The 17,492-nt window shown below is 45.8% G+C and overlaps 1 protein-coding gene across 3 annotated transcripts in view; it reads left to right on the top strand.

The window, feature by feature from the left end:
- GPC3 (glypican 3) overlaps positions 1-17,492 on the top strand; it is a 298,650-nt gene that overhangs the window by 247,788 nt on the left and 33,370 nt on the right. For all 3 annotated transcript variants that reach the window (XM_082207444.1, XM_082207445.1, XM_082207446.1), the window contains one exon: positions 7,520-7,679. In XM_082207444.1, the coding sequence (XP_082063570.1) occupies positions 7,520-7,679 (160 nt within the window). The remainder of the gene's footprint in view (positions 1-7,519; positions 7,680-17,492) is intronic.

Consider the following 17,492-nt stretch of genomic DNA (forward strand, 5'->3'; position numbering starts at 1 on the left):
AGCAATGGATCCAAACTACAAGAAAGAAGATTCCACCTAAACATTAGGAAGAACTTCCTGACAGTAAGAGCTGTTTGACAGTGGATTTTGCTGCCAAGGAGTGTGGTGGAGTCTCCTACTTTGGAGGTCTTTAAGCAGAGGCTTGACAACCATATGTCAGGAGTGCTCTGATGGTGTTTCCTGCTTGGCAGGGGGTTGGACTCGATGGCCCTTGTGGTCTCTTCCAACTCTATGATTCTATGATATGAGACGATGCATCAGGGCATCGTCTAAGTCTCGGAACTCGCAGTGCATTGCAGGCTGTCGCAGGACGGTGGTGTAGTTGTTGATTGACTCCCCCTCTGCCTGATTCCGGTGGTAAAACGCATGGCGGGCAGCAATCTTGGACGGCTTTGGCGCGTAGTGGTTCCGGAGCTTCTCTTGGATCGTGTCCCATGGTGTTGCCTGGACTGCTTCAGGCGCAACCAATGCTCGGGCCGTCTCAAACACCTCAGGCCCACAGAGGCTGAGGAATAGGCCCCACTTCCGTTCCTTTGATACTGCTGTTAGCTCGTTGGCTTGGAGGTAGCAGTCAAACTGAGCGAGGTAGGCATCTCATGATTCAGAGGCTGGGGCAAACGGTGGTAGAGGCATGAGTTCTGATGCCAACGTGGAGGGCGATGGATAGAACACAGTGCTCTAGCCAGAACGGTCAGCTCTGAATTGGTTCTGTTCCGTAATTTCACTCCGTGTTTCAGCTCAGTGACTCAGCTTAGAGGGTGGCCGTGTCTGGCTGTGCTCTGATATCCATCGATCCCATCCTCGTCGCCAGTGTAAAGTTGTGGGCGAACATATCAGACGACACAGCGATTCTTCCAAAGCAGCTCTTTATTTGTAAGCTGGAACAGAACTGGCTGAGGAGCTCAGTCAGGCTGCTCATATAGAGCTCCAGAACAATGTAACTGTTGCCATTTTCTAAAACTATCCAATCACTGAACGTCACTTTCAATCCTTCATTTGCATAACTATCTACAGTATTCCCCTGCTGGCCCAGGGTGAGAACTTCAGTACATAACCCCCCCCCCCCCGAGATTTGAAGGCAGTGTAATGGAGCCAGCATTGCCTTGAGTCTACTTTATATTGATGCTGTTGTGTTATCCTTGTATAGTCTCAGCAGTTTATGATTCTTTTTTCTGTTGCTGCAGAAGCCTCAAAGCCTGATTGGCTGGAGATGGTGGCAGGACAGTCACAAATATAGCAGCTACACTCTATGTACAGGTGTGCAGCTGTTGTTTTGCTAACATGCAAAGTATCCCTTACCCATTGCAGGGAGTGCTTGGGTAATTAGGTAATACTGAAGGACAGAGGTGGATTTGGGGCCCTCAAATTTCAGCTGTACCCTGTGCAACATGGGCATAGCCAAGGCGGGGCAGAGGGGCAGTTGCCTCCCCCCAGATCAAGCAAAACAATAGTAATAATAATAATAATAATAATATTTATACCCTGCCCATCTGGCTGGGCTTCCCCAGCCACTCTGGGCGGCTTCCAACCAAATATTAAAATACAGTAGTGCATCAAACATTAAAAGCTTCCCTAAACAGGGCTGCCTTCAGATGCCTTAATTAACTGACCAATCATGTCGGTTCTGCCCCACCCAGAAGTCCTGCCCCCCGCAACAAAAAAACCTGGCTACTCCCATCCTGTGCAACACTAAAATTCACTTCCCCTGCCTCCTGTGCTCCATTATACAGCGTTATTCTGGTACCCCCCTGCAGTGGGACACCCAGTGCAGCTGCACCCTACTCTAAAACTGTTGCAGGTACTGATATTGTGCAGTCTGAAACAACTGGAAGCATAATAACTGACTCCTTTTGGAATAAATCATTGTTCAGACCCATAAAAGTATTATTCAAACTTTTACTGGCAGAACTATTTAAAATAATACAAGCCAGTTACAAGCCAGTCACATACGTCCAACATTTCTCTAATGAAAATAGGGGTGTCAATAATAATAATAATAATAATAATAATAATAATAATAATAATATTTATACCCCACCACTCTGGGCAGATTCCAACATATATAAAAACATAATAAAGCATAAAATATTTAAAAACTTCCTGATATAGGAATGCCTTCAGATGTCTTCTAAAGGTCGTATAGTTACTTATCTGCTTGGCTCGGGGGGTCGCATAACTGAGCCACAGCCTCCAACATTTCTCTGATTAAAATAGGGACGTCCTAAGGAAAAGGGACGCGGGTGGCGCTGTGGGTTAAACCATAGAGCCTAGGACTTGCTGATCAGAAGGTCGGTGGTTTGAATCCCCGTGACAGGGTGAGATCCTGTTGCTCGGTCACTGCTCCTGCCCACCTAGCAGTTCAAAAGCACGAGAAAGTGCAAATAGATAAAAAGGTACCGCTCTGGCAGGAAGGTAAATAGCGTTTCCGTGCGCTGCTCTGGTTCACCAGAAGCGGCTTAGTCATGGTGGCCACATGATCCAGAAGCTGTACGACGGCTCCCTCGGCCAGTAAAGCGAGATGAGCGCTGCAACCCCAGAGTCGGCCACGACTGGACTTTTCCTTTACCCAAGGAAAAGTAGAAAATTCGGGCCCACATCTGAAACCAAGATGGCTTTTGTAAATCTTGAACTGTCCCTGGAAAATAGGGACACTTGGGGAGGTTGGCAGTTGTGGGGCTGTTTCATTTCCTGATGCTTTGACATCAGATCTCTGACATGAGTGGTTCAGGGCTGCTGATTCCTGTGATTACATAGCCATCCATTCCTTGTCAATCAGCGAGTGTATATGAAGAACCCCGTGTTTGCAAAGGCTTCCTAGGAGCCCTACGAAACTCCATGGATCCTGGAAAAGTTTCTGTGACTTTCTTGCCAGTCTGGGAACAAAGGGTGAGGCAGGAAACCTTGAATTATCTGGCGGTGGTTTCAATGGGGAGAGGGTTTAAATATTTATTGTGTAGTGTGAATAAACCCATTACTTGCTGTGATTTTTTAAAAAGCAAGTTTTAAAAAGATGTTCTCTTATAAATATTTAAGAAAGGAACTTATAGCAGCAGTGAGAATCCAAAATGAACCAAAGGACTCTTAATGAAAGTTTGCTCCTCTAAGACAAACATGAGGGAAAGTTTTTATATTACTGCGGACATATGAGGTCAGATGCCACAAGTATAACTCCACAGCCGCGCAAACTGCAGACTCCACAAAATTTTTCAAAACCTGGCTCAACATATTCCAAGTATTTCAAAAACACTCAAAGAAGCAGCCTTTTGCTATGTAATGAAGCTGGCTAAATCCTTGCATAGTCCACAATAACTCCCCATTTTAGAATATATTCTTAAAATATTGACTCTGGTATTTGAGCCCCTCTTTATAGAAGAAAAAGAAGAGTAGTGAATTCCAGAGCTATGAGCGTCACAGTGGAAGTAACAGATACTTCTCAGCCTGCTTGAACCTTCATTTAAACAATCCAAGAATGTCACTGGTTAGGAGGCACTGGTTCAGTTATTTTGAAAACTGCTGCAATCTTTGGCAGTTGGCACCCCTAATTAAGGACTCGAGAGTCACAGTTCAGAGCCAGGGCAAGCGCCCACACGTTGCCCAGTTGTTTCAGTGCTGGGGAAGGCCTTAGCTCAGTGGCAGAGGTCATGCTTCGCTTGCAGAAGATCCCAAATTCAACCTCTGGCATCTTCCTTGAAGTAGAATCTCGGTAGACTGAGACATTGCAGTGGTCCAGGGCTAGATGGACACAGAGTCTGACGGGAGAGACGGCAGGCTGCTCCACAGAGGGAGAGGGCAGGAATCCAGCTCAGTTCACATTTAAAGGCAAAGCTACTTAATTTGTGCTTTTTTATTATTAAAGTTTTCTTGGTTTACAAAGGTATGCGCAATGTCTCTTTTTTCAAGTTACGTTTTCCATAGGTCAGTTTCATTTGTTGAGACATTAGGGTTACATTAGGAAGAAAGAGGGGGGGAAAGGTGGCGGGATGAAAGGCAGGGGGGGTCGGGAGGCGATGTTTCTATTTTGCTTAATGTATGTGTGGGGTTTTGTGTCAGCGTTGTTTGTGCGGGTTCTCTTTGCTATTCGCTTGTGTTCCATTGGTGGTGAGAGAGGTTGGGGTTGGCCTGGGGTGTGGTTGCTTGTTTGGGGTTGGCTGTGGTGAACTTTGTTTTCACGTGTGAGTGGGGTGGGTGGGTATTTTGGATCAGGTTAGCCACATTGATTTGTATATTGTTGGTGGATTCTTGTCATTGTCTTGTTGGGCTGCGTACGTGATAAAGGGGAGCCATACCGGGGTAACCTTATTTTCCTTTAATACTCTATTAATCTATTTATACTTAATTCCTTATAACATTTCTACTGAAGCCATATAATTTCATTCCAACATTCTTCTAACATTCATTAATTTTACAATATTTCTATAAATAGTCTTTAAACTTTTCCCAGTCTTCTTCCACTGACTCTTCTCCCTGGTCTCGGATCTTGCCAGTCTTTTCCGCCAATTCCGTCTAGTCCATCAACTTCATCTGCCATTATCCAGCTCTTATAAAGTAACTAATTTCATTACCTCCTTCTTTAGCATCCGTCAATATCTTAAGTTTTACTCGAGGCTTCCTGCCCTGCCAAACCAATCCAGGAACATCCTTCTGCCACCTCCTGAAACAATCCCTCCCATCCAAAACTTGCACTTTTTGACACAAAAGCAACATCCCCGGCAATACAGCAACCCTCATCCCCACCACAACAGCTTGGCCCAACCATAACAACTTCAGATTTGTCCATATTTCCCAATCCCCCTTCTCTTCAATCCAACGTCCTTCACAGTTACCCTTAAGTAAATTCACATTTTTGGCGGTCCTACTGACCCCCAAAAATCTCTCTTTCTCAGCTGATGTTGATCCTGTCTCCTCCTGAAGCTCTGTCAAACTTTCCTTTCCCAGTTCTGGTGAGGTTCTGATCCTCAAATTCATCTGTTTTTCTTTAAGCTCCATCATAGCAAATGTCAGTTTATATTCGTCAAGTTGCTTTTGAGTGTATGGGGCTCTCTCATACTCCAATTGTGTTGTTTTACATTCAGCAGCAAAGGTTTTCTCCCTGACTTCATCCGCAGTTTGCCGTATTAAAGTAGATTCCTGTGTCAATTTCTGGGTGGTTTCTGTGTTGGTGTTCACCTTTTGTCCCAGATTATTTAAACTTTCTACAATTAAATCAATTTTATTATTTGCAGCGTCCGCTTTCACATTCATCACTTCTGTTTTCTTGTGAAGCTGTTCCAGCGAGTCATTTATTTTCAATAATGCGACCACTAAGGCCTCTTCTGTTGACATTTCATCTGTTCTTTCCTTTCCATTTGCCACAACACTTAAGAGATTCAAGGTCAATCCCAGAGTCACACAGTTTTTATCTTGCAGCTAGAAACTCCCCTAGCCCAGCTCTTATAAAGTAACTAATTTCAGAAACTTCCACTAGGGAGAAACAGATTCTATTTATAATAGTCGAGAATGTCACCTTTAAGCGCAACTCGTACAATCCAAAGTTAGTTTCAGTTTTCAGTTACTTTATTACTCCTTTTTTGAAGCAGCCGGAGACAGTAGAAACAATATATCTCTCTTATTCTGCTAGCTGTCAAGGAACGTTCTAAGTGCTGTCAATGGACATTCCAAAACGTCAGTCCTACTAGCAGCCCGTTTCCAGGGTCAGAGCGGCAGTTTTTAACTCTCTTTACTCTCTCCTACAGGCATACTCAGTCCACAACTCCCCCCCCCCTCTTCTCCTGCCTCCAAGGGGGATTTCACACTCTTTGCCGATGGAAATTTAATCTTTTACAAAAGGCTTTCCAAGACTTCAGCTTACAGACTCCTTGCCTCAGTCTATTTACAAATAGGGAAGGCGGACTTCCTGTTTTGAACCTCCCCGTTTCGATGCCAAATTAAACGTTTAAAATCTGATTCTCCCGTATCAGCTCTACTCACGGGTAATTACTTTGGAGTCAAATTGTCCACAGGAAAAAGTCAGCGCTCTCCGGCAACAGCAATGCGGCTTCGCTCCATGGAAGAAGCAGACAATTCGAAGCACGGCGCCACTCACCCCACGTCGCTCTGGGTCCCTGAAATCGGGTTCCCCCGCGAGTAGGGGAGGCGCAAAAGGTGCCCGCCGAATCCCACGTTCACAGGCTTCTCCCGCCTGGGATTTTTACAGGTCTCCGCCTTTGCCGCAGCGGTACAGACCCAAATTCCCACGGGGCAAGTTCCTCCCGATCAGAGGAACTCCGCCATTGCCGGAGGCACCAACCCAGAAGTCCTCTATTGGTTAATTTTTCTAGTAGGGCTGTTTCCCATACTATTTGGTACCATTGGCCCATGCTTACTCCTGACAGGTCTCTCCAGTGTCTGGCTATGATGTTTCTGGCTGCTGAAAGTAGGTGGGCGATGAGTTCATTGTGATGTGAGTGGGCATTATTGTCTTGGAAGATGTTTAGTAGGGCCAGTTCTGGGGTGATTTCTAATACTTGCTTAGTTATTTTACATATTTCTTGTATGGCTGTTGTCCAAAATAATTTGTGCTTTTTGAAGCAATGTGCACATTGCAATGTAGTCACCCTTTGAAATCCATTCACACTTTTCTGAGATTTCCCACAACAAAAATGCAGATGCTAGGATAAAGTGTGCATAAAAATTAATGTGTTTGTGAAAATAGCATACTTGACACTCTGACTTGCAAGGGAAGCATTTAAGAAATGGCACCCCCCTCCAGCCCCCTGAATTGGTTCGGCCTGCTCTAACAACTAAGCTGCACATCAATTTTCCTTGAGCTTTTGGCTATTAATCTAGAGATCTAATCAAGGCCAAATTCTGATGAATGCAATAATGCCCACTTGATCCTTCAGTTAAGCTTTGGTGTTGCTCAGCAGCAGCAAAGGGGAACAGGGGGTGAAGTTTGACCAGTAAAACCACAGACTCAAGATTGTACCTGAAACAAACCACCCAGCTTAATAGTCTGCAAACTTTTATTAATGATGAGGATGATACTACATTTAATTTGTTTATTGCCTTCTAAACCACCACCTCAAAGCAATTTATACATAAAAAGAGGGGGAAAAGACAATCATCAAATACTTTTAAGACAAGACTAAAACCCTGACAAGTGGACCCTTGCGTCAAAGACCCATTCATCCAGGAAGGAAAGCCTGTGGAACAAAAATGTCTCCAGCTGTTTTTGAAAAGTACATGTAGTAGGTACATGTCATATCTAGACAAGGATGCTATTCCAGAGAACTGGGGAAGCCACAATAAAAGCCCTGCTCTGAGTAACAGCAAATCTTTGGAACTTGTAGGAGAAACTCTCCCACAGACCACAGGGAACTCCTGGGGGTGTAAGGGATACATGGTGTTACGAGGGATACAGGACTTACAGAGAATACAACAATATAAAAGTTACATAAGAATCAAAGGCAACAGATGTGATGGATCTTCTGGCATTTGAAGCCCCTCTGATCCTTTCCCCCTTAAATATATTGTCTTCCAGCTTCTAAAAGGAATGTCCATCTCTCGCTGGAAAAATCTGGAGAAACCAGAAGATGAGGATGAAGCAGGAAGTGGGGGCTGTGATGACGAGGACGACTGTGGTGGTGCAACTTCCGGAAATGGGGAATTAAGAGTGAAGAGTCAGTTGAGATTCTTGGCAGGTAACTGGTGAGGTGGGTGGGCAAGGCTGAACTAGCCAGTTCTTTATCCTTTCCTGGCAGGGGGCTTGTCTGCAACCAGGGCAGCCAATATATGGCTGTGCATCAGCTGTCCCCCACTTCCAGAACTAAAAGCAGGACTGGGCAAATTCACTGAGGAGTGGTGGGCACCCATCAGTGATGACTTGCAATGCTTGACAGAGGAGGCTCTACTGGTGGTGCCACTGCTGAGTTGCCACTGACCCTTGATCAGGACTTTTCAGTGGTGGTTCCCCTCTTGTGGAACACCCTCCCTGGTGAAGGAGTCTGTCTGAACGGTGGCTATTCCTGGGAAGCTTGAAATTATTAGCAGTGAGGGCATGTTGTTTTTACCTGTTTTCAGCACTGTGTGCTCCAGTATCTTGCATACAAACTGGCTGTGCTTCTCAAAAACTGAGCACACATACATGTGAAGAAGGACTTAGATTAGAGTAGGAATTTGCAGTTTTGAGGGTAACTTCTGTTTTCCTCCACGCCCAATGCACAGACTTAATGGGGAAGGGTTGTTGCTCAATGGAAGAACATCTGCTTTGCACACAGAAGGTCCCAGGTTCAGGCCTGGTGTCTCCAGACAAGGATGTGAATTCGCCCTGTCTGAAACCCTTGAGAGCCTCTTCCAGTCCATATAGACAATGCTGTGCTAGATGGACTCAACCATCTGGGATGCGTGGCAACATCATCTTGCAAACCCTCACTTATGTTTACATAGGCCCCAGAACTGGTGTTGCTGGCATAACAGTTTCTCTCCCCAACAGCACCACCACTCTGGTTTCCCCATCTATCATGGGAAAGAAACTGTTTTGGGAGGAGAGTGGTGTGCTGCCCTCCTCCCCCCAGCAGATGCTGTATCCTGGAAACAGACTCACTGATGCTGAACTTTATGGAACCACCCTTAGGAGATTCTTCGGAATTGGATGGTGGTCCAGAAATTGAAATGATTAGCTTGGGAAAAATCACCCAAGTGATAGCTCAGTGACCACAGTGTTTTGCAAGGATCATTCCCAAAAGTGGTGAATCTCATTATATAGCCTATGTGGATTCCAGGGCATCTTTTAGCCATAGACATCAAACTAGCACCAGTAGATGGGTGAGAACCACAGTTCCCTGGGGTGTTGCTAGGAAGGCTGTGTCCTACGACTCTACACCTTTGGGTGCCCTTAACCACTGGGCCTTGGGTATACAAGAATGCAAGAAGATCCTGCTACATCACGCCAGCAGCCTGTCTGCCCATCACCATGTGGATAGGGATTTATCCCAACATACAAGTGTTTGCACAGCGATTTCTCCCAATATAAGAATTACATCGCCACCATTATCATTATCGGTACTAGATCAGCCAGTCTTATTACCTGAAGGTTTCCAAGCGACTTATAATGCAGGTAAAAACACAAATAAATATATTTATACCATAAAGCAGAACAAAAGGCAACCACCTATGTAACAAACACAGGAAGCTTTGTCTGCATGCGAACAGTAGTTTGTCAAAAGCTTGGTAGGGGGCGATATAAGTCTTTACCTGGTGTTAGAAAGATGTCAATGAAGGTGCCAGGTGGTCCTCACTGAGGAGCACATTCCAAAGCGTTTGCTGCTTTCATGAATGCTTCCATCTGTGTGCATAAGTTACCCTAGCATTTCAATGCACGTTCCTTGGCTGGAGAACTGCATCACAAAATTCGGAGAAGTGCAGATTTTGAAGGATGGGTGTGTTTTGCCAACTGTTGCATAGTGAGTGTTATGTTGAGTTCTTCTTTATCTGTGACCTGAATGGAATCTCTCCCACATTCCTCCCTCCCTCCTATGTGGACCACAGTGCAAATGTCACTCGCTCAGTCGCTGCAAAGCAATCCTTTCCCAATCATTGCTGCTTGCTTCCCTCGCCCAAGACCAGACAGATGAACCTGGATAGGCTCAGCCCTCCAGCTTTCAAGTTTAAAGAGGAAAATGTGGTCTCTAAAAATGAGGCCAGATGCTTGTATAAATTCCCTCCCCTTGATCAGGGACAATTACCTGCTATTTAATAGAGTGGAAGCTGAGGTATTCAGCTGCTGCTTGTCAGGCACCATATATATATGGATAAATAAAACACTGAGATAGTAAAATACTGGGTAAGAGAGAGCAAAAGTGACCTTTGAGCTATCCTATCCAGCCCTGGTGAATATTGGGCCATGAGAGGCCTTCTGTGGTTCATATACAGAGGGAGGCATCTCCCTCTCCTTATCTAGTGCTCAAGCCATCTTGACGGCCAGAACAGCAGGTCTGCAATTGGATCTGTTGGCGGCCTCATCTTTAATGAAACACAGCCAGTTTTGGATCTGAGAAGCTATGCAGGGGGAGGGGGTGTTTGACCCTTGTTCTTGCACTACTTCCCCAACCAAAACCCCCATCCATGGGCACTTCGCCCCTCTCCTGATTCTCCTGCAGGGGGTGGTTGGGTAGGTAGAGATGGAGACCAGGGAAATGAGGTAAATGGAGAGAGGGTCAAGCACGTCTCTTGTAGCACCCCCACATGCCTGCAGTTCATTAGTCAAGAAAAGATTAGTCCCCTTCATCATGTGTGTTTTGACCCTGACTGGGAGGGGAGTGGGGTGGGCAGAACCAGAGGATATGATCTGCTGTGGAAATGGGGCACAGGCTTCAGGTGCACAACTCTGTGCCATCACGCTTGCTCAGACTGCAAGGAACAGACCTGACTCCACCCTCGCCCATTGAAGGACTACTAGGGGGAAGTAGTGGCTTAACGGGGTGAGCTGGAAAGCATCTAGTTCAGATGTTGGCTCCACCCTGGTTACATTAGGTGGTCTTGGGCAAACAGGCATTCCCCGGCCTTGCCACCTGTAAGCATCAGCCAGGGATGCTTGAGCTGAGATTCCTGCATGCTGGGGGGTGGACTAGATGGCTCTCAGGGTCCCTTCCAGCTCTACAACTGTATGATTCTGTGAAAATGGGAATAACAAAACCGACTCTACCCTAGTAGGGGTGTTCGTAAGGACTTCTGATGGCAAGGAGTTAAGGTATTGGGAGCACTTGATTTATTCTTATGGGGATTCGAGCCATGATGGCTTTTCTCTGCCTCAGGGCCAGCCCACCCATGAAGTGGGGTGAATCAGCTGCCTCAGGCTGCAGAAGTCCCCTAGGCATCACACTCACAGCCTCCCTCACACAACCCACCCTGAAACCTCCACCACTGGCAGGGGTGCAACTTGAATAAAATATTGGGGTTGAGGGCAAGTAAGCCCTGCCCCCCATTTTTTATTTTATTTGCCCCCTCAAATATTTCATTGTGGTGCTGAAGTGACCTCAGCCCCTAGGAGTTGGCTCCTATGACTTCTGGCAGAGAAGCAGTGGCGATGCAGGCAGCAGAGGTGATGTGGGGGAGGTGCCACGTGGCAGTGGCGGCAGCTTGAGGAAGGTGGCCTCAAGCAGCAAAATGGGACACAACTCCCCTGCTCTGCCTCCACGATCAGAGGCATCAAGGCTTATGAGCGCCAGTTGCCGGGAGCCACAGGATGGAAGAGTCTGGCTCCTGTGCTCAGGGGTCCTGCTTGCAGGTTTCCCATTGGAGCGTCTGGGTGGCCCCTGGGAGAGAGCAGGCTGTGGGACCAGATGGATCCTTGGTCTAATCCTGCAGGCTCTCCTTATATTTTAAGGTTCAATTACAGTAATATATACATAAAATAAGAAACATGTTATTACTCATTTTAACACTGTACTTGTTTCCCTGTGTCCATTTCTGCATATGGCAATGTAGGAATATGCAGCTGCCCATATGGGGTTCAAACCTGCAACCTTTGCATTCTCAGCACCACATTCTAACCAACAGAGTTATATTTGTGTATACAAATAGCATGGATTCTTAAATTTTTTTTGCAAGGTCCTCCAAGCCTTTGGCAGTTTGTAAATTATGAGCTCCCCCCTCAACCCCCCCAGCCAGCAATGCTAAACCCACATGTTTTTATACCAAAGCAAAAGTCACAAATCCTTCAAGGTTTTCCATTTGGGGGCGATTGAGGTTCTGGCAGCCGTCAGCATCCATGTTAAGCATTCCTGAGAGATGAAACCTTTCAACTGATTTTAAGTTAATTTTAATTGCTCTTCTCTGAGTAAAATGAGACATATATATTTGGGACCCACCCTATTTTTGTGATTGCAGTATTTTTAAACCATTTTTAGTGTTGTATTTTAAATTGTGCTGGGGCCTTCAGGTGAAGGGCAGGGAATAAACTGAAATACTACTACTACTACTACTAATAATAATCATCATCATCATCATCATCATCATCATAAAAAGGAGAAGAAGAGGAAGCATTGTTGGATACAACCCAATATTAGTTTGCTCCAGGCTTTACTGTTGTGACCCTGGCAGACATCAGATATATTTGCTATAAACTGCTAGACAGCCACTGGATTTGCAAGGATCCTGTTTCGTGGCAACAGGATTTAACTTACCCCTGCTTTCCCCCTTTTCAAGGCTGCCTGCCACAGTCTTCTTCCCACAGCTGTTATTCCACTTCGTAAAAAGAACTCAAGAAGTAACTCATAATCAGGGGAAGGTACATACAGTGGTGCCTCGCAAGACGAAAAGAATCCGTTCCGCGAGTCTCTTCGTCTTGCGGTTTTTTCGTCTTGCGAAGCAAGCCCATTAGCGGCTTAGCGGGCTTAGCGGATCAGCTGATAAGCGGTTTAGCGGATCAGCTGTTAAGCGGCTTAGCGGATCAGCTGATAAGCGGCTTAGGATCAGCTGATAAGCGGCTTAGCGACTTGGGGAAAGGGGGGGGGAGGAAAAACCCCCCACAGGAACTCGCAAGACATTTTCGTCTTGCGAAGCAAGCCCATAAGAAATTTGTTTTGCGAAGCACCTCCAAAACGGAAAACCCTTTCGTCTAGCGGGTTTTCCGTCTTGCGAGGCATTCGTCTTGCAGGGCACCACTGTAAAGGTAAAGGGACCCCTGACCATTAGGTCCAGTTGTGGCCGACTTTGGGGTTGCAGTGCTCATCTCGCTTTATTGGCCAAGGGAGCTGGCATACAACTTCCGGGTCATGTGGCCAGCATGACTAAGCCGCTTCTGGCAAACCAGAGTAGCACACGGAAACACCGTTTACCTTCCCACAAGAGCGGTACCTATTTATCTACTTGCACTTTGACATGCTTTCAAACTGCTAGGTGGGCAGGAGCAGGGACCGAGCAACGGGAGCTCACCCTGTCGCGGGGATTCGAACCACCGACCTTCTGATCGGCAAGCCCACAGTGCCACCCGCGTCCCTGGGAAGGTACATAGCTGCTTCAATTGCGTAGTGTTTTTATGTTGGGAAACAGCAGTGTGAAGGCTCCTGAAGGTAGACAACTCTTAAGTCAGAATATGTGTACAGATTCATGTGCTCTGCTATGCATACTAGATGGCAGGTCAGTTCTTGCTCCTCAGGTTAGTTCTTGCACCTCTGCCCAGTTCTTGCTCCTCAGCTGACTCTGTTTGGGTAGCTTCTTTGCCTGGGAACCCGGCAGAAGTTCATAGGTGAATAGGTCTGTTCTTCTCTGAATTTCCCACCCTAGAAACAGAACCTCTTGTGGTATCAGAGGGTGGCTGCAGCCAGTTGTAGCTATCTTGTGAGCCAGCAAACGTTTCTTCCAAATTCCAAACTTAGGGTTATAGTGAAGTCTTACCTTATTTATTTTGGGCTCTTAATGACTTGCCATTTGAATGAACCAATGTTGGAAAGAGCCTGCTGTTTTACAAGGCATTAATTCTACCCTAGCATGGGAGAAAGGCAAGGGGGAGACACGTCCAAGCTCCAAGAGGATTATCTTTCCATGAGAGCCGGAGTATTGCCAGCATATAAAACACTGCAGCAGAACTGTTATCTTGAAAGTGTGTGAGCACATTTGCTGAAATTTCTCTTCTTTTGTTTTGTTTTCAAAGAAGTCTTGATTGGAAATCAAGAATTCCTTGTCAAAATGCAGATTTATTAGAGGAAGAGGGAGGAGTCTTCTCATTCCATTTTAATTGCAACTGGAATTGCTAATTGGTCTATTGCTGTTGCTTGTTGTTGCTCACCATTCTTTTAAATTTTAAAGTAATGGATACGAAGTCAGAGCAATGGTTTTCTGGTGCGTGCAGCCATAAAAAAGGAATTTGCTTATCAGTTCCCTCTCATCTTTTGGAGATGGGTTTGCAGTTCTGTCTGGATTTGATCTGTGTGTAATATGGCAGGAAAACAATGGTTAGTCTGATTACCCACTCTTGAAGAACCCAGTTTGTCTTCCAAGGCAGCAGAAGCAGTGCTGCCAAAGCACCTCCTCCCAGTCCTTTGCAAAGGACTCTGTGGCAGAAACTAGAACAGATTTCTGACTTACAGGATCTGCTTTGTGTGCCTCTAGAACCTAGAGCCCAGTGCAAAAGACAGGGCAGGAGAACCAGAGCCAGCTGAGAGGGTGCCCCAATCTCCAAGCAGCAAGAGACACCAGGGTTCCAGCGCTTACCCGGGATTTGGTTTCCTTGGAATGAAGGCCAATGGGGACTGTGGTGATACATGTTTTTATCCACACATATTGTTATGTACTGAAGTTCTCACCCTGGGCCAGCAGGGGGATACTGTAGATAGTTATGCAAATGAAGGATCGAAAAGTGACGTTCAGTGATTGGATAGTTTTAGAAAATGGCAACAGTTACATTGTTCTGGAGCTCTATATAAGCAGGCTGACTGAGCTCCTCAGCTTAGTTCTGTTCCAGCTTACAAAATAAAGAGCTGCTTAGGAGAAATCGCTGTGTCGTCTGCTATGTCAACCCACAACTTAACACATATATACAACCTGAGCATAGAATGGAGGGGCTCACAACCCCAACAGATCTTGCCTCCCCATTAGGTTCCCAGAGAGACCCCTGAGCCCCAGCTTTGAGATTCAGCACAGAGCAAGGCAAGCTTCTATGTACCCAGCTTGCAGCATTAGCCAAAACTCCCCCACACCCCCAGCCCATCTTAGTCTGTTGTTCTCCATCCTAGGATGACAGGTGAGTTAGGGAAAGGTCCACCCATTTGTTTCTATGACAACAGAGCAACCTATTTAAGATGCTGATTATAGATACTTAGCTGAGCAGCTGTGGCCATTACCTTTACAAAATAGCTGGTTTGACTGACTTCCTTTTATAGATCCTAACCTCATAGATAAAGGATCACAGGCCTAGAAGGGGACCACAAAGACATCCAGACTGACCCCCTAAAAACCCCTATAACAATACAAAAGAAAGAGTTTCAAAGCAACTTGAAAAAATAAAATACAATAAAAGCAATTTAAAATGTAAAACAACAATGCTATATTTAATGTTCATCCAGTAATGTATTAAAAAGCACAAATCCTACACACTTGCATGAAAAGATGAATTTTGGCAGGACTGGGTCCACTGCTCAAATCTGGCCAAAAGTGGGTTGGATCTGGCCCACTGGACAAAAGTGGTCCCCCCCCCCCGGTTCTGTGGTCTATGGATAGTGGTTCGTCCATTTCTTCTCACTGGCAGAAACTTTCTAAGGTCTCAAGCATAAAAGTGTCCTTTCTGTCACCTGCAGCCTTAATCCTTAATCCTGGAAGACTGACAAAGCTATGGATGGAGCACAAGAGAATATTTGGCATGACTGGGTTGTATGTCTTCTGTATATAAGACCTTCTGTGTTATTAGATGGGAAGCCCAGAGATCAGTGCTAGAAGAAAGGTGTTTTGGATCCTGGTGGAGGAGCCCTGGGCTGGAATTTGGCACTTTGATTGTAATCTGCTTGAGAAAGTCTGAATACCAACTCAGGAGGGGCAGCAAGCAACAGCAGAAGAGGGCTGTTTCCTTCGTCCCTATTTGCAACTTCCTTAAAGGCCTCTGATTGGCCTCTGTGAGGTAGGATGCTGCACCCAGTGCGCATTTGTTATATTCTTAACTTTTATGCGCTCCTTAATCAAGTCCCAGGGAACATCTACCTGTACTTGCTTTTTTTGTTTGATAAAGTTTCTCTTGACCAAGAGAATTGAATTTCTTTTCAATGAGAAATGCAAAGCTTGTAACCCATAGAAGTAGTTCAGTTTGCAGCAGCTGCTGCACAAATGAGTTAATTTAATTAAATCAGGTGCAAAACGTTCTTGCGGTGGCCATTTCAAGATTTAGGTCATCTTGGCTCTTTCTGTGTTTCCGGGATGACATCTGTTTCTGGATTAGCTGTATCTGGAGAAGCTGTGTGTGTGTGTGTGTGTGTGTGTGTGAGAGAGAGAGAGAGAGAGAGAGAGAGAGAGAGAGAGAAGTGAATCTGGTCGTCTGGCCAGATTTGTTCATTTCACATAGGCCAACCTGACCTGGCACCTAGAGATTTTGGTGCATGTTTAATAGTAGTGCATGACAATGACTCTCAATAGACATCAGACAAGATCTACGGTTGCCACTTGGGTGTTTGCAAAAAGAAAAAAGGACGTGGGCATTGCATAAAATTTTGCACATGCCCATAGAGAGCATATATGGATAGATGCAAATTTACAAATAATTGCTGTAAGTTAAATAGAGAGTTAATGCATCACACTGAAGAGCAGACGAATGGGACCAGCTGGCCTGAGTGTGTACTTACTGTGCTGTCCAGCTGATAGCTGGGATGGGGCAAAGTTCTTCCTCTTGGACAGGCAGCCCTCCAGACAGAGCACTCTCTGTAAAGTAGGACATTTAGAGCCAGTGGTGGCATAGTTGTTAAGTTGTAGGTGAACATATCAGACGACACAGCGATTCTTCAAACAGCTCTTGTTTATTCAGAGGCCAGAACAGAACTGAACTGAAGGGTTCACTCAGCCTGCTTATACAGAGCTCCAGTACACATAATTGTAACAACTTTTCTAAAACTATCCAATCACTGAACATCACTTTTGATCCATTATTTGCATAACTATCTACAGTATCCCCCTGCTGGCCCAGGGTAAGAACTTCAGTACATAACACCCCTCCCCACCAAGATAAGGCGTTAGTTACAATCGTAATGGTTTCCTTATATACAGCACTACACGTAATGGTTCAATTAGGCACAAAAGCATATCGGTTACATTTCACATACTTCCATTAGACCAACAGTATTACAAGTCCAACAACATAGTCCTTTAAATAAGTTGGGCGCTTGGAAACTCTGCCAGACTGCCGGGGAGCGGTACCCAGGTCTGGTGGGCTGCCCGATTCTTGCTGAGGCTGTGGCGTGACCCTAGGTGGCGTTGAAACCAAGTCCCCTGGATCTGCTGTTGTGGGTGGAACATCCGCGTGTGGAGTTGGCGGAATGTCAGGCATGGCAGTGGTCTGAGTCTGTGGGAAGTCCAGCAGACCCTCTGAAGCAGCTTGGTTAGGCTCCACACCTGCAGTTTGTGAGAGAGGTGTAGGTGGAGCCTCGCCACCTGTAAGTGTCTGTTACGGAGCCACGAGTGCAGTTGGGGGCACTTTGGTAGTGTCCAAGTCTCCAACCCTGCGCCTAAGCTGGTCTATGTGCCGGCGCCACAAACGTCCGTCTTCGAGTGCCACCTGGTACGAGCGAGGTCCAGTGACTCCCACTACCGTGGCTGGCACCCAAGGAATGTCCCCCACATAGTTCCGGGCAAAGCTGGAAGCTGTTAGCGTGGCAGTTGAAGAAGAGACAAAAGTTAAATACGGTTACCAATCTTGAAGTGGATGGAAAGAACATACAGAATCCACAGGAGATCAGAAGCTGCTTCCAGAGATATTTTAAACAACTCTATACACAAGGGCCGTAGACTGAGTCAAAAATTGACCAATTTTTGAAAAT

Source organism: Podarcis vaucheri (genome assembly GCF_965113315.1).
Source record: "Podarcis vaucheri genome assembly, chromosome: Z".
Lineage (NCBI taxonomy): Eukaryota > Metazoa > Chordata > Lepidosauria > Squamata > Lacertidae > Podarcis > Podarcis vaucheri.